The sequence below is a fragment of the Sapajus apella genome, unplaced genomic scaffold, assembly GCF_009761245.1.
Source record: "Sapajus apella isolate SASKATOON/1434 unplaced genomic scaffold, GSC_monkey_1.0 scaffold24, whole genome shotgun sequence".
Lineage (NCBI taxonomy): Eukaryota > Metazoa > Chordata > Mammalia > Primates > Cebidae > Sapajus > Sapajus apella.
The window spans coordinates 13167911-13194409 of record NW_022436964.1 but is presented as its reverse complement, the minus strand read 5'-3'; the positions used below and the strand labels follow the sequence as shown (position 1 = coordinate 13194409).

General features: G+C 39.7%; 1 protein-coding gene across 3 annotated transcripts in view; it reads right to left on the bottom strand.

Annotated features, from left to right (window-relative positions):
* Positions 1–967: 967 nt before the first annotated feature.
* CEMIP2 (cell migration inducing hyaluronidase 2) overlaps positions 968–26499 on the bottom strand; it is an 81925-nt gene continuing 56393 nt past the window's right edge. For 2 of the 3 annotated variants that reach the window (XM_032290699.1, XM_032290700.1), the window contains exons 17-24: positions 25293–25508; positions 21063–21271; positions 18163–18345; positions 15535–15754; positions 11708–11806; positions 7715–7869; positions 3327–3430; positions 1010–2975 (exon numbers count right to left, since the gene is read on the bottom strand). In XM_032290699.1, the coding sequence (XP_032146590.1) occupies positions 2779–2975; positions 3327–3430; positions 7715–7869; positions 11708–11806; positions 15535–15754; positions 18163–18345; positions 21063–21271; positions 25293–25508 (1383 nt within the window). In that variant the 3' untranslated portion in view covers positions 1010–2778. Of the gene's footprint in view, positions 2976–3326; positions 3431–7714; positions 7870–11707; positions 11807–15534; positions 15755–18162; positions 18346–21062; positions 21272–25292; positions 25509–26499 lie in introns of all 3 variants that reach the window. The other variant, XM_032290697.1, reaches the window with a different exon arrangement.

Below are 26499 nucleotides of genomic sequence, written 5' to 3'. Positions count from 1 at the left end.
ATAAATCACCTTTGAATATATTTTCTTAGTAGAAATAGAACAGACTGCTAGCTCCCAATAGTCTGAAATGTATGTATCAGTGTATAGAACCAATTTAATGACTTGAGAGGATTGAGGACTAAAAACTGTATTAAAAGCTTCTATTAAAAAGAGACAATAGTGAAAAGCTTTGTTTAGGGCTGGTAGTTTTGTGAGTAACATAGGAAACGCAAATAAAAATCATAGATAAATGCAACTTTGTTTTAGTCACAAAAAAATTATAGACTGGAGTTAAACAGTGGGCTTATTATATTAGTGCAGTGGTTCCAAAACCTGGCTGCATATTAGAATCATCCAGGGAGCTTTAAAAAAAATTCCAATGCCCAGGCTGCACCCCACACCAATTAAACCTGAATCTGGGGGGAGGGGAGGGAAGTTAAGGCCTCTATATTTTTTTTAAAGCTCCTCAGGTAATTCCAGTGTGCAGCCAAGGTTGAGAACCTCTGTGTTGGAGAATATAGTCCCTGCCCTTCTGAAGCTTATTCTTACAATATCTACTTGGTAGATTCTGTCCACCAAGTGTCTTCCTCACTTCAGTCAGTAACTTCTTTACAACTGGAATCTGAATTTTAAATTTATACATAGAGATATAAATTCACAGGCAGGCCAGGCGCTGGTGGCTCACGCCTGTAATCCCAGAACTTTGGGAGGCCAAAGTGGGAGGATCACTTGAGGTCAGGAGTTTCAGACCAGCCTGGCCAACACTGTGAAACCCCGCCTCTACTAAAAATACAAAAATTAGCTGGGTGTGGTGGCAGGTGCCTGCAGTCCGAGCTACTCGAGAGGCTGAGGCAGGAGAATTGCTTGAACCTGGGAGGTAGAGGCTGCAGTGAGCTAAGATTGCATCACTACACTCCAGCCTAAAGACAGAGCAAGACTCCATCTCAAAAAAAAAAAAATAATAAATAAATAAACATACGCACATATATAGAATACATGCACACATATTTTTATTTAACTTAGGCCCTGATTATTAGTATATAAAACAGAAAAACCGAGTGCCTTGGTAATTTACATATCTTCTCCAAATCTTTAAAGAACCAAACTCTAAAAAACACACATAAAGATATTTAAGTCATAAAACTTTACACACGCATGCACACACACACACACACACACGCAAACTTTAATGAGCTTCAGGAACCATGATCCAATAATAATAGGTAAAATCTCATTTATCAATATACAAAAAAAAAGAAACCCCACAAAACAAAAAACTAACTTTAAGACATGTGCCCTTAGTAAGAGCACTTACAGTTAGAAAGGTTTATCGGTAGCACTTTGAGGTAGCATATTTTGTAAAATAACAGAAGTCACAGAGCTGCTCTGCATTTTCTCCTGGATACAAAGGTAGAGGCCATCAGCCTTTGCCCTTGGAAGAGGAAAGTGAAATTATCTACTCATTGCCAGTGTTAGCCGAAACACACTTCCTACCACCTGCCCTCGGCCATCCCTCCTCTACACTTCATGCATAGGGGATTTTGGAAGAACATAAAGACATTTTGCTGCTCCTTTCCTCTTGGTATGGCAGCAGACCAATCACTGCCTCTTGCCGTATGTGATTCACCTGCAGGAGACGAATGGACCCCACGGAAAGAGAAGCTGGGCATCACGGCTTTTTAATTGGCTTTAACATTTCATTAAGAAAGAGTGACTCATTCCTGTAAGGCTATAAAGAGGTTCATTTCTGAGTAGTCGCTCCATGATTCTGCCCCTAGAAAGCGCTCCTTTTTTTTCCTCCCTGGGTGTAATCATTTTGGGGTATCATTAAGCTTTCTGGGATTTTCCTGGCAGGAGGATGAGCAGAAAAGCTTTTTAAAATCCACACAAACAAGAACAGAAAACCCAAGTGCAAGAGCAACACCAAGAACAGACTTCCTTTGTGCAAGTTAAAACGATACAAGTTTACGGTTCAGGAAAAAAACCTACTTCTTAAAAAAAAAAAAGGAAATATTCAGTTCAGCTCTGCATTTTAAACACAAATACACAGTCAAAACAAGCTAAGGATTAAAGCTGCAAAAATGGTCCCAACAGCTTCAGACTTTTGCTGCAGGAAAAGTTTTTGCCCAACGGTCACAGATTAAAGGGATTTCTAATCCCTAAGAGCCCTTTTGTCCCAATATACTTCCTGTTTGAAAGTTGAACCCTTACAAGTAATTGATATACAAGTGAATAAAAACAGCACATGTCCAGGCAAAAAAAAAGGGCATGAGCTGGGCCTGAGTTGCCGCTTAAAACTCTGTCATTCAATATCATAGAAAATCCTCAAAGGCTGTCCAGAAACAGGGCCCCAGACGCTGCTGAACATGCCAGCCACCAAGTCAACTGCCACCAGACACAACTGAGCATTAGACTTCAAGTATCCAAGATGCTACAATAGCTGGTCCTCTAAAGACCTCAGGCTGACTCTCAGAAGCCCCCACTCCACCCCACCCCATTATACAAAAAGTAAAAACACTGTTCATGATCATTACAAAATACTGGGGTAGAAAGTGAGCAATAAGAGATCTGCTCTCTCAATACACCAGCCTTACAAATACAAATGACGTCTTTAACATTTTGTACAACTAGAAGGTGCATGAAGCTGGTATCCAAGCAATGACTTCAAACACTTTTTCTCCCTGTTCTGTATCAAACTGGGAAATGGTTCCGTGGGGTTAACAGTGTCATTTTAAAATGCCATAAATTAAATAAGTTAGTTCACATTTTTTCCCCCAGCACTTAAGTTACAGTTAGTCTCTAATGTGCTTTTGAAGCTTGCTTTAGCAGTTCCAGGTCTCTTCTGTGGACAGTGGCGGCTCTGGGACAACCATATTCGTCCAGCTGCAAAGGTATGAATTGTTCAAGCACCCCAAGGCCCTGTCCAGCAGGACTGGTAAACAGCTTAGTCCATGATGGTTTAAAGTTTCCACTGAATCCCAAAAATATGGTGCTCCCTAAAAAAAAAAAAAAAAGAAAGAAAAGAAAAAAGCTTCAATGTTTGTAGCTATATTCCAGCAAGAGAATGCAGGAGGTGAGTCGGAGGTGAGCAAAACAAAGGCAGCTATTAAAAACTCTACACTTCCTCACATCAGCAAATGAACTTTCACCACCCTCCTCTTGCCCCAGATAACAAACCACATCCCAACACACTTCCTCTCATAGTGTTCCCTTATTTAGAAATCATCTTAATGAGACTCACTCCAGCAAAACAAGCTCATGAAAATTGGCTGGTAACTAAATTGCACCATAGAATTGCCTATGTTGCTGGCCCTGTAAGAACTTCATGGAATAATACAGATACAAACCTTGGTCATAAAGATGAGCTGGTTTGGCTAATCCCAGAGGTACTAGTAAGTCTGAAATGTTCAACTGCTTTATTTCTCCTCTTGTGCTCAACAGAACAATTGACCTGTATGTAAAATTTAGAAAGTCAGAACCAGTTTCAATCCTTCAGCATGAGTATCTTTCTATTAAGTAGCCTTCTGAACTGAGTGCTGAATAGAAATATTAGATAAAAGCAGAACCCCTAAAAGGAAAAAAAGCCCAGATGCTTTTTCATCCAATTCCCACTGTCCACCCCCCACCATGGGCTTCACATGTTGCTCTTACAAGGGGTAACACACAGAGTAACCAAATCATTTATGTAAGTTCACCTAGTGCAGGGGTTCCCAACCCTGGGCCATGGACAGGTACCAGTAGATTAGGAACTGAGTTCCACAGCAAGAGGTGAGCAGACAGGCAAAGCTTCATCTGTATTTATAGCCATTCCCCATCACTTGCATTACAGCCTGACCTCTGCCTCCTATCAGGTCAGCTGTGGCACTCAACTCTCACAGGAGCAGGAACGCTATTGTGAACCGAGCATATGAGAGACCTAGGTTGTGCGCTCCTGAAAATTTAATGCCTGATGATCGGTCACTGTCTCCCATCACCCCTAGATGGACCAGACAGTTGCAGGAAAACAAGCTCAAATCTCCCACTGATTCTACATATGGTGTGTTGCGTAATTATTACATTGTAATATTTCATTATATATAACATAATTACATTGTAATATATAATATATACAATTACATAGTAATATATTATACATTACAATTATATATTATATATAATTACAATACAATTATATAATTGTAATATAATGAAATAATTATTTCACATAATTATTTCATGATATAATGTAATAATAATAGAAATAAAGTGCACAGTAAATATAATGCACTTGAATCATCCTGAAACCATCCCTCTCCCCCTCCGGTCCATAGAAAAAAAAAATCTTCCATGAAACCGGTCTCTGATGTCAAAAAGTTTGGGGACTGCTGACCGAGTAAATGGTCTGGGACACAGCTCTTTTAGGGAATAGTTTATTGTTGCTGTTGTTTATAATTTGTATAAATTTGTAGGGCACAAGTGCAATTTCATTACATTCCTAAGATGCATAGTGGTGAAGTCAGGGCACTTAGGGTATCCATCGCCCAAATAACATACACTGGGCCATTAAGTAATATCTCATCATCCACCCCTCACCCTTCCTTCTCCACTATCAGGGAATAAGTTTACTGTAACATGGGAGAATGGTTTTGTTTAGTTTCAAATATTCTATTTACATTCTATTATCTATTTATTAAACAAATGGATAACACAATTCTAAAAATAAATAAATAAAATGTGTTTTACATGGTTTGAATTGGAATCGTTGTCACACAGTAAACCAACACACATGCGTGTTTCTATATGTGGATTCTCTGTTCTTCTCCTCTGATCTTGCTCTTCTCTGCCAAAGCTATGCTGGCCTAATTACCACGGCTTCATGGTTTATTTTAATATTTGATAAAACAAGCTCCTTGTATTACTGTAATTTGTTTATATTTTACTACTCTCTCATTTATTCTTCCAGATGAACTAGAGTATCAACTATCAAGTAAGATAGAAAAGTACCTTCTGGGACATTAACGGAAATGTGTCAAATTTATATTTTAATTAAGGTAAAGTGACATTTTTATTAATTTTTCCATTCAGCAACAAGGAGTCTCTCCTTTGATTCAGCTCCTGTTGCATATCCTTTAGCAATGTATTTAATGATGTATTTATTTTCTGTATGTGTGTGTGTGTGTGTGTGTGTGTGTGTGTACATACAAACTCACTGCTTCAAAAACTTTAATCAGAAATGTTCTTGGCCAGCTGGGTGCAGTGGCTCACACCTTTAATTCCAGCACTTTTTGGGAGGCGGAGATAAGAGGATCACTTGAGCCCAGGAGCTCAAGACTAGCCTGGGAAACAGCAAAACTCCATCTCCACAAATAAATTTTTTTAAAAAATTAAACAAACCAAAAAACCAGTCAGGTGTGGCAGTACACATTTCTAGTCCCAGCTACTTGGAAGTCTGAGGCAGGAAGGTCACTTGAGCCTGGAAGGTTGAGTCTTCATTGAGCTGTGATCACACCACTGCACTCCAGCCTGGGCAACTGTTTTTTGTTTTGTTTTGCTTTTTTAGACATAGATTCCTTGCTCTGTCACCCAGGCTGAAATGCAGTGATACAATTACAACTTACTGAAGCCTCAAACTCTTGGGCTCAAGGGGTCTTCCTGTGCTAGCCTCCCCAGTAGCTGAGACTACAGGTATGTGCCTGCATATCCAGATAATTTTTAAATTTTTTGTAGAGACAAGGTCTCATTACATTGCCCAGACTAGTCTTGAACTCCTGGCCTCAAGCAATCGTCCTGCCACAGCCTCCCAAAGTGCTGGGATTATAGGAATGGGCCACTGTGTCTGACCTCTTGGCCAGTATTACTGAAAAAAAAATTTTTTTTCAAGAACAAATCAGTGTTTAGGGGGCTCTGAGTAGCTCTTATTAATTAAAAGGTAACATCAGATTGATTTATTTTCAAAGTCATCAAGGATGTCTACAGGAAGTTGAGATTTACGTAGTATGTCTTAATGTGGGTCTTTATAGTTCTTAAGATGAAGAGCCTTAAGTCTCATGCTGGTATGAGTTCTTTACTATAGTCTTTCTTTTCTTTTTTTTTTGGAGACAGAGTCTCGCTCTGTTGCCCAGGCTGAAGTGCGGTGGCGTAATCTCAGCTCACTGCAAACTCTGCCTCTTGGGTTCAAGCAATTCCCCTGCCTCAGCCTTCCAAGTAGCCGGGATTACAGGCATCTACCACCATGTAGGGCTAATTTTTTGTATTTTTAGTAGAAACGAGGTTTCACCCTGTTGGCCAGGCTGGTCTCAAACCCATGACCTCAGGTGATCCGCCTGCCTGGGCCTCCCAAAGTGCTGGGATTAAGGTGTGGGCCACCGCACCCAGCCTACTGTAGTCTTTCTAAAGCAGTGGTGACACAATCTAGAAACACTGCAGCAGTCTAAGCACTACCACCCTATTTCTTCAATAAGTTAGAATTACCCACAAGATCATACAGTCACCCCCCAACCCTGTACACATAGACATGTGCTCAATCTCCACAGAAGTCACTGCCAGTTGCTCCATACCTGCTTAACACTTTATTAAAATACAACACACACATTGAAGTTTTGCAAACAAAACCTATCTGTATAACCAGAGGGCGGATCAAGAAACAGCATTACCAGTACCTTAAAAGCCTTTCTGTTAATGAGTTGGCTTTACCTCTTAAATCTATGGGGTACCTTGCAATACTGCCATGTTGTCCTAAATATCTGTGGTGAGGTTTAAATCCTAGATTGTTTTAGGGGAAGTGAGTGCATGTGTTTTCAACATTAGGAAAAATCTTTAAATCCTTTAAGAAAATTGAGGCTGTACAAGTGTCTTAAACCGGAAGACAGAACTACATATACACAATTAATGTTATATCCAAATAATCCAGTGACTTCATGGAATTTATTGGGATCTGGTTCTATAAACTAGTCAGAGTGTAAGCAATCAGAAAATGATTCTAAAGCCTGATAGGCCTTTAATTTGGGGGAAGCTTATGTTCCTTCCTTAATGGTTCCACTAAATGAAAGCCTGTGTATGAATCAACATCTGCGGCAAAGGCAGAAAACACCGAGTTCATCTCTGCCTTTAGGTAGGGTCTAACGAACCCAGAAAAGGAAAGGTTTCTCTCCTGTGCAGCTTTCTTCAGTCAGCAAAGGAAACTAATCAGACTACTGCACTAAAAGAGTGACTGCACACTCAACCACTTCAAAAATCAATTTACTCTTTTCCAGCCATTTCCAAGTGACCCAGGTGATGACTTCCTGTATTAGTCATAGTGCAGTGCTGTCCAAGAGCATCAGTGGGACAGATGGCTACAAAGGTGAATTGCCTGGAAAATCACTTCAAATAGTAATAAGCCTTCTGTGGGAGACTGGACAAAATACATCAACTTAATGCTAAAAAGTATAATGCTCTGATACTTTATGAGACTCAAAAAATAATAAAAAATGGGATAGTAATGTTCCAAACAATGAGCTTTTTTCCCTCCTAAGAGCCTTTCCACCATTTGTAAAATCTTGCAGCATCCAAGTTCTGCCACTGATAAGCAATGGCTTGTCAGTGATAAGCAGCTTAGACGACGTGAGCATCCATCTGAGGTAGGAGAGGAATGAATACCTTGCACAGAGCCCTGAATGTCCAGAGTGAAAAATCAGAGTTGACCAGCCATTATTGGTCTGGAGCACTCCACATCTTTAAGGTGGCTCTTCCCGGTTACAGCACAAGCTTGACCTACCTTGGAGGGATGCCTGTTTTTAAGTACTCTTCCATGCGACTGACATTAGCAAGAAGAAAATCCTTTCTTTCCGTCAACTGGAATGGAACACTGCACGCATTCACAACAAGGAGGAGGACGCCTGCATTTTGGAAGGTAAAGCTGGTGCCATTGACCTGAGAACGCAAACACGACTTCTGCTGTCATCATCATTTCAAGAACATCTGCAGGATGACTCATTTTTCTAGCCCTTTCCCTTTGTCTTCTAAACCCATGATTCAAAGCATATTTCCAAGGTTCCAATTGTATGTTTCACTTGGTTTTTACTCACCATCTGAAATTGTGCCTGTGATCCCAGACGCTGCCTATAGATTCTGCCTTGACTGATGTTTGTTTGCTGACTGGAGAAGCTGCTTTGAGCAAGGCATGGTGTCCCCAACTCAGCTAAACTGCGTGACTCATTCTGCAGTGCTCAAGGCCTTCCTTCTTACATATACTCTCTAACTGGGGTCAAAGCTTTGTAAGTCAATGATAGGTGGCTGCCTCTATACTTCAGCTCAGATGGTTCATTTATTGTCATATTGGTTCAGAAAATGATACACACACACATAGAAATATACATCATGCCTTGACCCACAGGAATTCCATGTTAGTTTATATTTGTAGTTTGCTATAAATACAGCTCTCCTCTGAGATCAAAATGACAAAGTGGTAATTTTACTCGAATTTAAGCTACAAGGAACTACTACATTTATTTCACAATTATTGTGAGCTAAATTTTCATAGTCATCCTCTTTAAATCAATGGTTTGTGATCTTTTCAAGAAAAAGGACCCCAGACATTTCTAAATATCATTAATTTCTCAGCCAAAAAGGAAGACACAAAACAAAACAACTGACTAAACACTAATTAAACTCAAAGGCACTGTTTCTAAGATGTAAAATTATAAACTATGTTAAAGGCTAACAAAGGAGAAATGTTCTCACCACTGTACCTGTCCATGCTTGGGGAAATTATAATGTTTACATTTTACTTCTATTCACTTTTGATCTCAGTGATATTCAAAATGGCCCTTTAAGGCCGGGCTCGGTGGCTCATGCCTGTAATCCAATCCTAGCACTTTGGGAGGCCAGGGTGAACGAATCACTTGGGTCAGGAGTTTGAGACCAGCCTGACCAAAATGGTGAAACCCCATCTCTACTAAAAAGACAAAAATTAGCTGGGCATGGTGGTACATGCATGTGATCCCAGCTACTTGCGAGGCTGCGGTAGGAGAACTGCTTGAACCCAGAAGGTGGAGGCTGCAGTCAGTGGAGATGGTGCCACTGCATTCCAGCCTGGGCAACTGAGTGAGACTCTGTCTCAGAGAAAAAAGAAAAAAAGGTCCTTTAGCTATGTTTAAATTGCACCAATCCAGTGAATAGTTCTGGAAGCATTTGAAGTAAATTTTATATATGGAAAGACTAGACATATTTCCTTATTTTTAAAAATCTCAATACTTAAAATTGAGGTACATTTAAGAAAAATTACATAACAGTCCTCAACATATTCAAACTACACCCATGAAAAGTATCCCCAAAACCTGTTGCTTAAAAAAAAAACCACAAAACTTTCCATGAAAACTAAAGCCAAGCAAGGTCCAGTGGCCCATGCCTGTAATCTCAGCTACTCAGGAGGCTGAAGTAGGAGGGTCACCTGAGTCTAGGAGTTCAAGGTCATCCTGGGCAACATAGCAAGACCTTGTCTTAAAAAAAAAACAAAACCAGCTGGGTGCAGTGGCTCACGCCTATAATCCCAACACTCTGGAAGGCTGAGGAGGGTGAATCACCTGAGGTCAGGAGTTCAAGACCAGTCTGGCCAACTTGGTGAAACCCCATCTCTAATAAAAATTTTAAAATTAGCTAGGCGTGGTGGCTGGTGCCTATAATCCCAGCTACTCAGGAGGCTGAGGCAGGAGAATCGCTTGAACCGGGAGGTTGGAGGTTGCAATGAGCCAAGATAGAGCCACTGCATAGCAGCCTGGAAGACAAGGGGAGACTCTGTCTCAAAACAAACAAACAAAAACCCTAATGCAATGCCAGATCGGAGGGAAGAGTTTTCAGATAATGAATGTGACAAGTACTAGAGATAAGCATGATTTTTCTAGAGTCCCAGGCACCCAGTATGTAGCAATGGAGTCCCACAATGTTTTCTCAGGGAGCATATATCTTCTCAATTATCTAGTAAACTACCCAGAGCAGTGAGACTCAGCACCCACCTGCTTTCCCTTATGCAACTCCCACCAGATACCAAGCTAACAGGCTGGGATCAGGTTCCTCATACAGCTGACTGCAGTCAGATGATGAGATAGCAAATTTCATGCAAATAAAATTACATCATGAGTATATTACAAAATGCAGAACTGCTAAAGGAGGGGAACAGGTATAAACACAGACTTGAAGAATCTTTAACCTGGTGTGATGGCTCACACCTGTAATCCCAGCACTTTGGGAGACCAAGGTGGAAGGATCGCTTGAGCCCAGAAGTTCAAGACTAGCCTGAGCAACACCGTGGGATTCCGTTTCTATAAAAAATGTTTTAAAAATTAACGAAGTGCTGTAGCCTGTGCCTGTAGTCCCAGCTATGTGGGAGGGTCAATTTAGCCTGGGAGGTGGAGGTTGCAGTGAGCCAAGACTGCACCCCTGCACTCCAGCCTGGGTGACGGAGTGAGACCCTGTCTCAAAAACAAACAAACAAACAAAAAAACCCAAGAATCTTTGAGCTACATTTACATAGGGATAGTCTTAATTCAGAGTTGTGAAGTAGAACTTTAGTTCCGGAGCTGGATGGCAGGGATGGCTGCACAACAGTCTGAATGGACTTCATACCAATGAATGGCCTGCCCGCTTGAGAATGGTTAAGATGGTAAAGCTTATATGTATTTTACTACAACTAAAAAAAAAAAAAAAAAAAAAAAAAAAAAAAAAGACAAACAAAGTAAACTTTAATTCTGTCCACGTATATATGGATTTGTGATTATGTTGCCCACCACTAAAAAAACCAAGCCCCTAAGGAGACCATGTGAGATGGCACAGGTTTTGGCTGAGTCCTGGTTCAAAGGTTGGATACCTGTCACCCAGAGTTCTTTGTATGGTGGCACCCAGGTCAATCAGGCACCCAGGTGGTACCCTGATTTTGGACAGGCCACATGCTGAGACCTGGTTCTCAGTGGCTAACCTGGCTCTATGAGCACATGCTAGTGTTGATACTGAAACTCATGTCTACACTTCCATCAAGTCACTTAGAAAAGACAACTAACACTTTGCATCTTCATTTTCCTCAACTGAAAAAAAATACAGAAGAGGCAATCTTAAAAGGCCAAAGAGTTGTTAAAACTTTTATTTCCCATATCTTAAACAACCTTGAAGGTTATTTTATAAAGTTTCCAAGAACAAAGTTAATGAGTAGACACAATCTACTTAGGAAAAAAAACATTTCTTAAATTTATTTAAAAACACAAATGTTTAGGAGGTATTTATACCTCTATTGTATTGCTTGCTACCAATAATAGAAAATGTGATTACAAACCAGTGACTATAGTCAGAGGTAATTCATGTCACCAAGATAGAAGATAAAAGCAAGAAGCTACGCCAGTGTGCACATCTGGTCTGAATGCCTGTGTCCTGCCAAATATTTATCTGTTGAAAATGTCATCTCCAAGGTAACAGTATTAGCAGGTAGAATCTTTGGGAAGTGATCAGGACATGACAGTGTAACCCTCATGAATGGGATCAGCGCTCTTATAAAAGAAGTCTGAGAGAGATCCCTGGACCTTTCTACCCTGTAAGAATGCAGTGAGAAGGCTCTATCCATGAACCAGGCTCACCAGACACTCAATTTGCTGGCACCTTGCTCTTGGACTTTCCAGCCTCCAGAACTGTGAGAAGTAAATTTCTGTTGTTTATAAGCTCTCTAGTTTATGGCATTTTGTTATACCACCTAGAACAGCCTAAGACAACACCAGATGGTACTTACAGAAATAACAGACGGGTCTCCACGCTGGGTTTCTGCTTTACCAGGTGACTGGAATTGCACCGGGAGGTAACTTTTATGAGGATCACTAGTAAACACCACCTAGGCAGAGAAGATGTTTCATATTTATGGCACATCTTACCTTCCTCCAAAAGGTTCCCTCAATGTAAATGTAATTATAATTAAAGCCAGCGGGTGTATTTTATTCTGAACTTTTTGTACATATTTTATGTCCTAGAATTCCATCTTGATATTCTTAACACAGCAAGTATATATTTGCTCCTCATTTTCTGGAGCAATTCCAGTTTCAAATAAATTTTATTCTTGTTGTTCACTTCAGTTCCATATGTGATTAAATAAATATGCTTTATATTTATATGTAAATATTTATAAACACTTTATGGATAAATAGGCACAAATATTTTTTAAGGTGTTTTTCAAACCTCTGGTCCCAAATTGGGACTCAGTCACTCTAGGACCAAGGAAAGAAGTGTAGATAACAAGGACTACCCGGTTTAGAAACTTTTAGAATAATTTTGTACATGCCCAGGTCTCAACTCCCCTTTGTGATCTGCAAGGCGTTCCATAAAAAGAGTTGTGCCTTATGGACAAGACCCTATTTCCTTCTGTGCTGTCACACTCACACAGGGCCTCACTTTCCCACAAGCACTCCCCCTTCTTTCTTGCCACTCTGCCTTTGCGATGTTGTTCCTCCTTCCCAAGAATGCTTTTCCCTTTTCCCTGGGCTCCCCCAAATTACTCCCAGTCTCCAAAGCCTACCTCCTCCCTAAAGCCTCTCTTCTCATTCAAAAACACTTAACTCTCACACAATTTAACACTTAGAAGTAAACTGTCCATATAAACCAATGTTAACAACTTCACTTCGAGAATAAACAATCAGCTGGGCACAGAGGCTTACGCCTGTAATCCCAGCACTTTGGGGGGCCCAAGGTGGGCGGATCACCTGAGGTCAGGAGTTCAAGACCAGCTCGGTCAACCTGGCGAAATCCTATCTCTACTAAAAATACAAAAATCAGCCAGGCATGGTGGCACCCATCTGTAGACCCAACTACTTGGGAGGCTGAGGGAGAAGAATCACTTGAGCCTGGGAGGTGAAGGTTGCAGCAAGCTGAGATTGCATCGCTGCATTCAAGCCTGGGCAACAGAGTGAGACTCCATCTCAAAAAAAAAAAAAAAAAAATTAACAATCTAAATGATCCTAAGCAGCATTCAGAAGCTGGATAGTTCTTTGAAGTCTCCAAGTTTGGAGTCAAAAATTCCTGTGAAATTTCCTATTTACTCCTAATATACACGTGTTTGGTTTTGATATTCAGAACAAAAATTAGGCTGGGTGTGGTGGCTCACACCTGTAATCCCAACAATTTGGGAGGCCAAAGTGGGAGGATCATGTGAGCCCATGACTTCGAGACCAGCCTAGGCAACATAGTGAGACCCTTGCCTCTATATTTAAAAAAAAAAAAAAAAAAAAAAAAAGCTATTCACAAATTTTCAAATAGAAGTAATGTTCCCAGATACTTCAACTATTTTGCAACTGCACAAAGTCAGTAATCAATACATTTTTAAAAAATGAATTCTGATCATTGCTTCATGCACAAGATAGAGAATGCTAAGTATTACTGCATGCAATTGTTTAGTAAGATAGGCCTAGAATATTTCCAATGATAATTATAATTAAATTATTTTTATAAGTTATAATGTTTATTATAAATTAGGTAAAGTATCTTCAATATAGAAGGGTCTTAACAAATCCAGCTTGTGAATTAGGCTGGAAATTTTACTTCCCCACAAAGATTATCTCAAAATGTCACTTTAACAGTCAGATTATTATATGGGTCTGGCAAGGAATCATATAACCTTCATATACAGGGTTGTTTTGTGTTTTGGTTTTTTTTTTTTTTTTTTTTTTTTTTTGGCTGGTTGGTTTATTTTTGGTTTTACTTGCATGAGAGAATAGAGGTGGCTCAGAAATATGAGAGACTAAGATTGTGATAGTAGAGTTGCCATTAAAAAAAAAAACTTGGTCAGGCATGGGTCACACCTATAATCCCAGCACTTGGGAAGCCAAGGCAGATAGATCACTTGAGGTCAGGAGTTCGAGATCAGCCTGGGCAACATGGCAAAACTCCATCTCTAGTAAAAATACAAAAATTAGCCAGGTGTGGTCGCACGCGCCTGTAGTCCTAGCTACTCAGGAGGCCACGGCAGGAGAATCGCTTGAACCCAGGAGGCAAAGATGCAATGAGTGGAGATCATGCCACAGCACTCCAGCCTGGGCAACAGAGAGAGACTGCATCACAACGGCAACAACAAACAAAAACAAAACAACTTATACATCCTAGTGTCCTAGTGGGAAACATAAATCCACCTCTTTCTTCCTGCTTTTACTGCCACTAATGGATATAAACAATGGAAAAAAATGAGAGAAATATGGAACTTATTAGTGAAAGTAATTTTTTCTTTCTTTTTTTTTTTTTTGAGATGGAGTCTCGTCTCGCTCTGTCGTTAGGTTGGAGGGTAGTGGTGCAATCTCGGCTGACTGTAACCTCTACCTCCCAGGTTCAAGTAATTCTCCTGCATCAGCCTCCTGAGTAGCTGGGACTACAGGCACGAGCCACCACACCCAGAAACTTTTGTATTTTTAGTAAAGACAGGATTTCACCATGTTGGCCAGGACGGTCTCAATCTCTTGTCCTCAAGCCCGCCTCGGCTTCCCAAAGTGTTGGGATTACAGGCATGAGCCCCCTCGCCCAGCCAATTTTGTTAACACTTAGGATAGTAAGAAATGAAAAGATTTAGTTTTCTCCGTATTAACAGACTATGCATATCTGTGATAATTATTGCTTTTTAAAAAAAAAATTCTCAGTGGAACTCAAATGTGAACATGTATCAGAATCAGCTACAGGGCTGGTTAAAACGGATTGCTGCGTCCCATCCCCAGAGTTGCTGATTCACTAGGATGTGGGTGGGGCCCAAGAATTCCCATTTTCTACAAGTTCCCAGGGGATACTGATGCTGCTGGTCACACTTTGAGAACCACTTCCCTTAGCCTATATTTGTTAGTGTAAAGATGAAATATAAATCAGGGCAGCTCCATCCTTTGTTTTTTTCACTTGGAACTGATCTGATTTCCTTTGGAACCCCTTCTGTATGCCTAATTTTAACTTCTATTGTGGGTTCACTTTCATTGCAGTGTTTTCTTGAGATCCAGTAGGAGGCCATCTAATCAAGAATGTTAGAAGAAGCATTTTCATTTCTAAACTAAGTCAGTCTGTACTTTTTTTTTTAACAGAAATGATAGAGTGATGTGGTAGTCTGTACTTTTAATTACAGATATATATATAGTGGCATATGTTTCAAAAATAGAGTGAATTTCCACCTTATAAAAAGGAAACAATTTTCATATTAGCCGTATTTTTAGAAAAGTATGCCAATAAAACACTGTGCCAATAAAACAAAGTATCTTTTTTTCATCACTGGCACTAAATCCAACCGTAATATTGCAAAAGTATCAAATATCTGAGAAAGAAAAAAAAATGAGGACCAACATAGCAACCTTTAATTTCAAACTACGGAAAATCTGCAGTTGTCCAGGGTGAACTCACATATCATAGGGGGACGTATCTCTGTTATAAATTTGGACTAGTTTGCTTCTTATCCACATCATATTTTAGCATGGGCCAAAATTCAGGATATACCATGCAGTGTCCATAAACGGGCAACAGAGATGTTTCAAAGAAAAGTATTCCTATTGCAAAGAAACCCTCTGACTTTTTCTCCCTGGCCACAGACCACTTTTCATCCTTGTTTACCTGCCGAGTGCCGCAGTCTTGACAGAGTCCAGTGAGCATGGATGGGATCCGCTTGACCGCTGATGGCTTTCTGTAGTACTGTGGGTATGCTTTGGCCATGCAGTTACTGATGTCCTTTGAGTCTGTGGCTGCCTGGATCTTGACTCTTTCACATCCCTGAGATGAACAGTAACTGTGGCCATCCCTGTGGCTTTTGGCTTTGAGATACAAAAACAGTAACCTGCACATACACACAAAGAACAATCATTGTAGTTAGACTTACTCTTGAAAACTCACAAAATTCCTCAAATCAAACTCATGGACAAAAGAGATATTCCTCCACTAGAGTAACTTTTCCTTTAAAAAAAAAAATATATATATATAAAATGAATAAAGTTGTTTCTGTTTTCTTTCAATCCTTCAAGGGTCCTAAGTCAAATGCAGCAACACTTTAGAAAATATTTTCATGCCCTGCTTCCATTGTTCTAGAACATATCAAAGCTGATTTCTGCTTTGAATTAGCTCCATAGGTAATTTAGGAGGATGAAATTCGGTTTGGCTCAAAAATTCCTTGGAAAACTTTATACATCATGTGTTGAGTTTAGGATTTGGTAAATTAGTGTGGTCATTCTTTTTTGCTGTTCTTGTTCATAAATCATTTTGGTTAAGGCACAAAACTGAAATAATAAAAACAGGAACTGTGACTTGTTTGGCTAAGGCCAAGATAAAGTCTCAAATCAATTCCTGTAATATTTACAAAGAGCAGACAGACCTGGGTTCCTTCTGTCTATATCAGGGCCAAAATCAGGCAAAATGAACAGTCCATCCCACCCATTCTGAATTAACGTCCTACTACCAAGGTGAATTTAAAAATCTAACTTCCAGGTGGCAGATCAACCTCTGTCAGCAAACCCAGTCCTTCCAAACCAAAGGAAGTCAAGACTCTAAAAAACTTGATCAAATGTGACTGATTACTAGAAGAATTCACATTTTAATATGAGGTCAATGAACAGTACAAAGTTGAGATTATGAGGTACAAATCGGCCCAAAAGGCCCATTAAATATCTCTAGAACTGAGAGCATTAAAAAAAAAAATGACAAAAACCACAATTACTTTTGCACCAACCAAATAGAATTAGGACTTCACAATTCTTGAAATACCTAGATCAGAAGGTATTTCCCATCTTTTTACACTTTTAATCATTAAGTTGTCACCAGACTATTCTTACAAATTTGGATATTCGTTTTATTCTTGTGGAAAATCAACTGGGAATCTGGAAGTTCTATCATCTACAGAATGAAAGTCTAAGTAGTTGTTTAGGTCTAATCAAAAACTGAAAATCAATGCTGGGTGCGGTGGCCACAGCTACTTGGGAGGCTGAGGTGGGAGGATCACTTGAGCCCAGAAGATTACGGCTGTATTGTGCCATGACTGTGCCTGTGAACTGCACTCCAGCCAGGGCAACAGTGATACCCCGTCTCTTAAAAAAAGAAAAACAAAAGAAAAAAAAATAAAAATTGGAGACAATTGTGATAATAAAACTTTTAAGCTGATAACACTGTTGCTGGGGGACTTAGGGCAAATGAGTTGCATCTTATTTAAAGGCTAACCAGGCACTTAACAACTGAGCCCCAACTTCATTCTCCAAATCAATCTCCCACCCTTCTCCCCACTCTGAACTTCTTGCCTTTCCCCAAACATGCAATGCCACGTTCTGCCATGCCTCCATGCATTCGTGCACACGGTCTCTTCTGTGTAAGACATCTCACCCATCTCTTTTTCCATCTCCTAAGTGTTTCTCAAGAATTAGCTCCAGGATCATCCTCTCAGGATGTCACTGGTACTCTAGGCTGAACTTCTGAGGCAGCCCAAAAGGCACAGTGAATTATCTTTAGGGCTAAGAGCATTCAACTTTTCCTTTTCTAATGACTTGCTTTACGTGCCCGCATTCCTCAATGGACCGTGAGTTTGCAGAAGAAATGCGTCTTCTTTCCATTGGTATCTTTACAGTGCATAGACAATGGCTTATAGGAGGAATGTCTGCATGAGGAGAGAGGCTGAAGGAACATGCTACCTTCTGGAAGGGTACAGGAGATGGAGCCTACCATAGCCCACAGGCTGAGACTGTAACTGGGTAAAAGCAGTCAAAACCAACAGGACCCCAGGAGAAGAGGATTGGAATTAAAAAGTGGAAAGATGCAACCTAGAGAAAGTTGAAAGCACATATTCCACAGTTACACAGTGACTTTTAAAAACTCAAGGTCAACTTGAAAGATAACCTTAAGTCAGGAAGAGAAAAATGAGCTTTCACTGAAATATGAACTGTATCACATGTAAATAATCATATGAAGAATTATTATGAGAAAAAATTACTTTAATTTCCAACTGGGTCTACTGGTTCTTCATTGACAAGGGATAATCTCTCTCTCTCAATTGCCTTAATAGGTATACAGCAAACATCTTCACTCGATCCCTACTGCCAACTATAATCACAAGTCCTTCTAGTTCCCCTCTAAACCTCTAAGAGAGCTGTGCAGAAATTACTCACATCAGCTGCTTTACTAAACAGCCGTGATACTGAAGAACTAGCAATTTTACCACTACAGAAAAATAGCAATAATTCTCATTCCCTGGTTTCACTGAATTACCCCGTGCTGGAGTCAAAATAGAATTTCCTCTCAGATTGCTTTCTCTGCAGTTCTTCCAGCGAATGCACAGGCTCATATTCTTCGATTTTGGACAATAAGCCATTCTGCCGCTGCAAATAGCCAAAGGTAACTTGAAAACTTGTGTTTGATGGATAGCAAAGGCCAACTCGAATCCAGTCATTCCTTTAAAGGAGAAACACAAAAAAGTTAATTTACACTTGAGCCATTATCTTTTAAGTACTAGAGTATATGCAAATACCTGTCCTTCATTCCCCTACTTCTTCCACTTCGTGCCCCTAACCATGGTTTTCTCCTTAAATTTCTTCTGTGTGTTGGGTCGCTGATGGTAATTACTTGAGTGCATGGATTTGAGACCAGCCTGGGCAATGTGGCTAAACCTTGTCTGTACAAAAAATATAAAAATTAGCTGGGTGTGGTGGCATATGCCTGTAGTCCCAGCTACTCGGGAGGCTTAGGTAGGAGGATCAATTTAACCCAGGAGGAAGAGGATGCAGTGAGCTAAGATTGCACTACCACACTCCAGCCTGCGAAACAGAGCAAGACATTGTCTCCAAAAAAAAAAACCAAAAAAACCTAGATTTTAAAGTGAAAAAAATACTCCCACTAAAGATTAGAAAATGCAGAAAAAATATATGAGATGTTATACGGATTATTGTCTATAATAGCAAAATGGGGGGTGCAGGACAAATGACCTAAATGTTCATGGAAAAAGGGGGTAGTTAAAAAAACATTATGGCACATCCCTATGCACAAAGCAACTGAGTTTAGAAAGAGGGGAGTAAACTATATATGTTTACAAAGCCTCACTTTGGTTAGGAGGACTAGAGATTATTTCCATTTTCTTTATGTTTTTCTATATTTTCCTCATTTTATTTAATGAATAAGCACTGCTTTCATAACTTTTAAAGTGTTATTTTCAGAAGTGGCCATTATGACAAAATCTATGACTCCTCTATAATTATCTTAAATTGAGGGGAAAAAATTGTCCATCTCTTCCTTTTGCCTCTGACCATCATGTAATTTTTATAAACTTTTAGCTGACTGAAGAAGTATGGCTGAATGTCATGCCCATGTGGATTTTTGAAACTTCTAGGCTCAGCTGTTTTTTTTTACTTTAAAATATTTTTAGTTGCTGAGTATTTGATGGAAAGGTATGCAAAGTGCTTTACAGAACACTGCATATCATTTTCTTGTCATCCCTCACCTGCAATTCGTAATTCTGCCCAATATAACTTAGAGAGCACTGTTAACCCTTTGACACTCTCCATCCTCTCTGACAATCATTTGTTTCTTTCATTGGCTTCTCACTGAAAGAAGAAGTGCAACTCACTGATGATATCAGATTGGGCTTTCAGAAATCTCACTCTGGCCACAATGTGGACTAAGGATTGGAGGTGGGGAGACCGAGGTGGGGGTTGCTGCATGGAGCTAGGCAAGAGATGATGAGGGCTTGACTCAGCCACTAACACTGAGGGTAGAAAGGAGTGGACAGGTTTAGAAGACTTTAGGAGCTAGAACCAACAAAGTGTAGTTACTGATAAGATGGAGTGATGAGGGAGAAGGAAGAGATAGGAATAAGTACTGGCCTTTTGGCTTGGTTACTGTGTAGGTAGGTCACAGGGCACAGCAGCAACAATTAGGGGAAAACAGTAACAGTAACGGTAATGGTTCAGCTCAGAGCACATGCCAGAGGCCCAGCAATTTCAGAACAAGGGCATCTGCCACGATGTTCATTATCCTTGGAAGTGAGCTGCTTACAGCTAAAATCCTATAACCTCTAGTCCTTCTCTGTTCATTTCAACTGGATGTTTTAAGAGTATTCTGACAAGTCAGGGCTTGCTGATGAGTCAGGTGAACAAGCCATTTCAATTTTTCAGGTACATATCTCAGCAGTTTCATGGAGTTGCACGGGTTAATAGCCACATGTATTTAGATTAATAAGATACATGCGGTTTACCCCTCCCTTTCTAAATAGTCCCATCCCACCTTCCTAGTTTCACATTCTGTCACTTCCCCTGATACATCCTATGTCCCCATCACACTGAATCCATCATTTCCCCCAGGAGAACTGGCTCTTTCCCAACACCATGCTTTTATTAATATAACAAGACTGATCGCTTCATCAGAATCATTCTTCACTGCAGCCTGGCTCAACTCCCTTAGGCAGAATTATTTAATAGTTGCTCTATCATTTGTCCACTAAAAAACAGCTTTGGTTTATCTATTTACCTGAGTTTTTTCTACCTTTCTACTGTGAACTCCTAGAAGGCAAGCACTTCTCTCATTCATCTTTATGTCAGCTGACACACACTAAACACTTGAATAAATTAATTGTCAAAATTGCACCTGGGATTGCATGTGATATTAGAATAGACAACTGAGAAATCAGGAAGGGATAAAATAGTGCTTTCCGGCAGGGCTAGTAAACACCTGGCCTTCATGTCCCAACTCTTTCACTTCTTGCCCCAGCAGGTATTACTAATCCATCCCACCACTTTCTTCTGCCAAGGCTAAACTCAGCCTCAAAAATCTTTGTAATTTTTCAGGTGAGAATCTGCTGGAACACCATATAAAACTACTTCCCATCCCAGCTACAGGGAATTAAAGCACTCAGCAGACTGTATTAAAACCTATTGTTGAATGGCTTTATATGCACAATAGCTTGACCACAGAGAAAAAGAAATGTTTTTGAAATGACAGGATTCCATTTGCATAATCTCTTAATTCCATCCACACAAAATATATAGCCTCCCCACAAGAGAAGCAAAGTACATAAAATTGGCTGTCTTTGCTTGCTGCAAAGGAGATATGAGTTATTCTTTTTCTCTGCTAAATTACTACTCACTCGACTATTTGAAATAACAGCATTAGAAACATACTTGTTGAAGTTGACGAGGTATAGAAATGTAGTCCGTGGTGCTGGCCCATTCCAGTGGATGGTATATCCCTTCTCCAGCATGATGACAGGCTGGTACTGTGGAAAGGCAGCCTTCTGATTAATACCTCGGAGCACCATAGGGTGGGACGGATACTCATCTCGTGCAATGGTCATAGAAAGATTCTGAGTGCTCCATGTCTGTACATAGACCTTAAAAAAAATAAGAAGTAAAGGGAAGAGAATGAAAATGTAAACAGCTAGACAGACATTTCCAGCACAAAGTCAAGTGTCTCGACTTTGAAAAGATTCTGTGATCTGTGCCAGACGAAGTGAGCAGCAGCCAGCCACATCCTAAGCCACTTACAGTGCAGCTGACTTAAACTAGAAATGGTAAAAACAGGCCATGTGCTCTGCTAGCCAAGATCTTCATCATTGCTTCCACCACTACAGGCCAGCTTATTCATCAGAATATGAAACTTCTGCGGCTTAGACAGCTTGTCAAAGAAATCTCTCAGTCTGAAGAACACATATACAGAAAAATTAGTAAACTCATGTGAAAACTGATATGCTCTAGTCAAATCTAAGACACTTTCTACTAAACCAAGAGATGAAAAATTTATATATCTTAGAGCTTTGGCTTTCAATTTTCCATGGCCTACATCAGCCCACAAAGCCATTTTTCAGCCATCAAAAAAAAAAAAAAAAAGGTTATAAAGTACTGTGCAACAACTGAAAAAGCATATTAAACTGAGACAAATGTGAAAGTCCTGAATTTATTCCAGTGGCATTTGAGCTACTTGCTATGCCAAAATAAAAACCATCCCCAAATGTATCCTACAAAGGAAAATTCTTAGAACAGCTCTCCTAAAACAAATCAATATCCGTAACCAAATTCTCCAGAATATTAAAGCAGCTGCAGAATACTGACATTTAATCTACAATACTTCTGTATTTTCCCTTTCATTTCTATGATCTTATCCATATTGACTCCTCAATTTTATGTCCTTTTAAACTACTTCAATTATTTAATACTCTACTGACACCACTTAAAGATTTAAAATAGAAAACATATTTTTAAGACTATTGATTGTCATCATTTAAATATATATTCAATATGTTGTATTAACTTAAACATATTTATGTTTAACATGTTTAATTATACATATATATATTTAAATGTACATTTATACATTTTTATATGTGTGTGTATATATATGAGGATATACATACACCGCATATCTGCCCCTTGCCTTAGTAATCTTAATTCTCCCTATATCACCATCTTTCTTTCTGAGCACCTTTATCCCTCAGGTCATTAAATAGCATATATTCGGCTGGGGGCAGTGGCTCACACCTGTAATCTCAGCACTTTGGGAGGCCGAGGACGGCGGATCATGAGGTCAGGAGTTCAGGACCAGCCTGGCCAACATGGTGAAACCCCATCTCTACTAAAAATACAAAAATTAGCTGGGCATGGTGGCACACTCCTGTAACACCAGCTACTTGGGAGGCTGAGGCAGGAGAATCGCCTGAACCTGGGAGGCAGAGGTTGCAGTGAGCCAAGATCACACCATTGCACTCCAGCCTGGCTGACAAAAGCAAAACTCCATCTCAAAAAAAAAAAAAAAAGCACATATGCCACTAAAAAGTATTTACAAATAGTTAAATCATGTTAATTCTATCTCGAGATCCAATTGCTACCATTTTGTGCCTACAATTGCATACTACATCGTTTCTAACAACAAATGGCTGCAGATCTGGGCTTCTGGCCCAAATTCCACAATCTCAGGAGTAAATTTCTGGCTCATGGTCCTACCATCCCCATTCCCCCCTGAGATGTGTTAGAACGACTTCTTCATCTACAAATAAAAACAGAATTACTACTCTGATTTGTAACATAGATCAGGTTAATATTCTGAAATACACTTGATATTCAAAGGATTAAATGCTTTATTGAGTGAATGTTGAACAAATGAAAAATGTCACATTGATAGTAGAAATGGTAATTTATAAAACAGCTACCATAGCCACGTATTTTATAGATACATTTATGATCACTTAAAAAATATAAAGTTTTCATCCGAGTCATGGCACCAAAAATATATATAAAGTTTTCATTAGTGTGTACGTGCTACTTTAAGACAGACAGACAGATGTAAGCACACATGCATGAATACTCATGGCTGCCAAGAACTTTAGCCAAAACTGTAGCTACAAAAAGACTAAAAGCTTTTTATTTTTTATTTTTGTTTTAATTCTAGAACTTCTACAGTTCCTAGGTATTGATGGGTAAACTTAATTTGGGGAAGGCAATTCTGATTCAGAATAAGATAAATGGAAAAAATAAATCACATTTTAAACCATGTTCCTTTCTTTGTTATTCTACTGTAGTTAATTCCCCATCCTTTCTAGGACTTAAGCAAGTATTACTTTAAAAAAAATTTTTTTTAATTTTTGCTCATGGGAATGAGAAATCCCATAGCCACAAAGAAGCTAATACGCCCACTAAAATAAACCAGAAACTCAAGCCCTTTGTTTTGTCTAGAGATAAGGATCCAAACTTTTTTTAAGTTTTAAAATTTTAAAATCACTTTCTTTAATTGTCATAATTCAAAGTCAGAAGAGCAATGAAGAATTCTGATCCAAGAAGCTCCGACTATTGAAAGCTCAGGTGGTAGAAACTACATGAAATTCAGGGGGCTCAGAGAAGTGACAAGTGAGAGCCCACAAACACACCTTTGACCGGCAAAGTGAGCAGAGCTCAGGAGAAGGGAAATAGCACAGCACTGATCCTCCCCAGGAAGAGCCCATGTTACAAAAAGAACATCTAGCAGCAAATCAATGAAAGGGGCTTCTTTCTTGCCTTTAGGGCTATCAGAGCCCAATTCTAGGTGGAAAATCCCTTGCTCTTCCTCTAATTCTTGTCTCCATGTTCTGATCATCTATTTCCTTTATGCCTTTATCTCCTCTGAGACTCCATTATTAAATCCTACCATTTAATTGCCTAAAGCATGGAGCAGAGGGCGGGGGTGGGATCTGCTACCTTCAAAATCCTGGGCAACTGGTACCTCCAATTCTGCAATCTCTCCCATCACCAAAATTTCACTATTAAAACCGCCTTTGCAACTTACAGCTCTTCTCCTTAAGTAATACTAAGAGCAGGAGGCACTGAACTATGAGCCAGGCCATATGCTGAATGCTTTGCATATGTGCATGCACTCTATCTTCACAATAGCCTCATATGAGAGTAATTACTATTATCCCCATTGTGCACAGAGTAGTTAATTAACTTGTCTAATACATACTTCAGAAGATAACAAAGCCACAATTCAAACCCAAGCAGTCTTGCTCCAGAGTCTGTGCTCTTAACCATATATAGTACCTTGCAAATTAGTTCATCCTCTTATACTAGGCATCAAGTTAATATACATTAATGCTTAATGTCTTCAAAGAGGTGTTTCTCCATCTATATCATCTTCTTCATATTTTCACAGACAAGTTTATCATAATATAATTAGAAAATTTTCCTTGGATTCCTTTCTTGTCCACTCACTCCTAATCTCCACTCTGTCCCCGGAACATCTCACTTTTCATGTGACCTATTGACATCTTGTCTTAAAAGTCAGATTCTTTAATTACGTAGAGATTAATAACCCCCAAAGCAAAGGATAAAAATCCCTCTTAGAGGGCACAGCTGTAGTATGGCAAGAAAACCTAACAGTCAAGAAACATAGGTTATTGCCCCAAGTACGTTCTAAACATATTTAACCAAGGGTAAATCAGCTCTCCTTTCTGGGGCTCACTTTTCCACTTCTTGAACAATTCTGGAGTTGGGGAGTTTTAAGAAAAATTCCAGGTGTCCATGACTCCTAATGAATCAAAAGAAAGAAAGGAAAGAAGGGAAGAGGGAGAGGAGGGGAGGGCAGGGAGGGGAGAAAGGGGGAGAGGAGGGAGGGGAGGGGAGGGAAGAGAAGGAGGAAGAAAGAGGGAAAGGAGGGGAAACGGGAAAGGGAAGGGAAAAGGGAAGGGGAAGGGAAGGCGGAGGGAAGGGAAAGGGGGAGGCAAGGGGAAGGGGAAGAAGAAGAGGAAGGAACTGGAAAGGGAAGGGAAGGGGAAAGAACTATACTTTGGAAAATGTCAATCACACTGAAAAGCTGAAGAGTACTTCTCACAGAAACAGTGCTGGCAGGAGCTGGTAGGAACTTGGGCATTATACATTTGCTAAGCCTACCTGGGCATAGGTCCCGTTACAGATCACTGCATTCCACTTAGTAACATTTACACAGCTTGGATGGCGGATCAGGTAGTTGTCCATTCTTCCCACATAAGCATCCTTGTATCCTGTCACAGAGCCATCAATGTCGTGGAATATGGAGTTCTTATCACCATCCAGCTCACAATCTTCAAACCAGGGGCCAGGCTTTCCAAAAAAGACATTCAGAGAGACCTGACCACAGTGAAAAAGAAGGACATCACAAAGTGAGGGCTCCTGCCATCTCCCCAGCAATGACTCAACTGCAGGTCCATTGTGATTGCTTTAAGGTTAGAGCATTTCTGTCACTGCTATGAGCAGTTAGAGTTCATAGTTGTCAGCTACGGCACTCAAGTCAACCTGAGTTTCGTACTCAATTAACGACATGCTGGGTTTTGGGGGAATTTCCCAAAACCTTATGGTGTTTAGTGGGCAAATGTTATACTTCATCTTTACTGTATTCTTCTTTTCCGCACTTAAAAACTATTACCTCTTCTCCAGACAAAACTCATTTGTGGTGAGAGAAACCAGAAGAGTTGTGGGAAGGGGGACTGTTCAGTCACATACATTTGTCAAAAATTATAAACTGTACATGTAAGATCTGTGCATTTCCCTATGTGTAAATTATACCTCAAAGAAATAAAAATCTTTGACAAGTTATCTTCAGAGCTAGTGAATGAGTTTATCTCCAAACCCTTTAGTTACTGGTTCATATGACTCCCCCCACCAAAAAAATAAACAGGTAAGTACATGTCAAAACAGAAACACAATTTAAGTGTTGGCTTAGCATAGCTGAGTTACTGATAAACACTAGAATCTGCTAAAAAGCCTATATTACTATCTCACTCTTCAATACAGATCAAACTCAGCTCAATAGTTTTCACACCCAGTGGAGTTTATTTAAAGCCTTTATCAAACACATAATGCACAGCTGCAAAATGGGCTGCAGGTGATACATTTTACAGTCTTTAGCTGCTTCTTACTGGCAGTAAATTATTTGATACTAACACTGTTCAACACAGATACATCTCTTAAATGCTTTTGTGCACTTTTTTCCCTGGGGTGTTTTTAAATCAACAGAACATCTAAGTGATAAGCAACTGAATGGAAAACTGTCATGTCTGGGACAAGTGGCTGCAAGTTCTTGGTTCCACACTTTTTCTGTTCTCAGATTGTTAAATCTGAG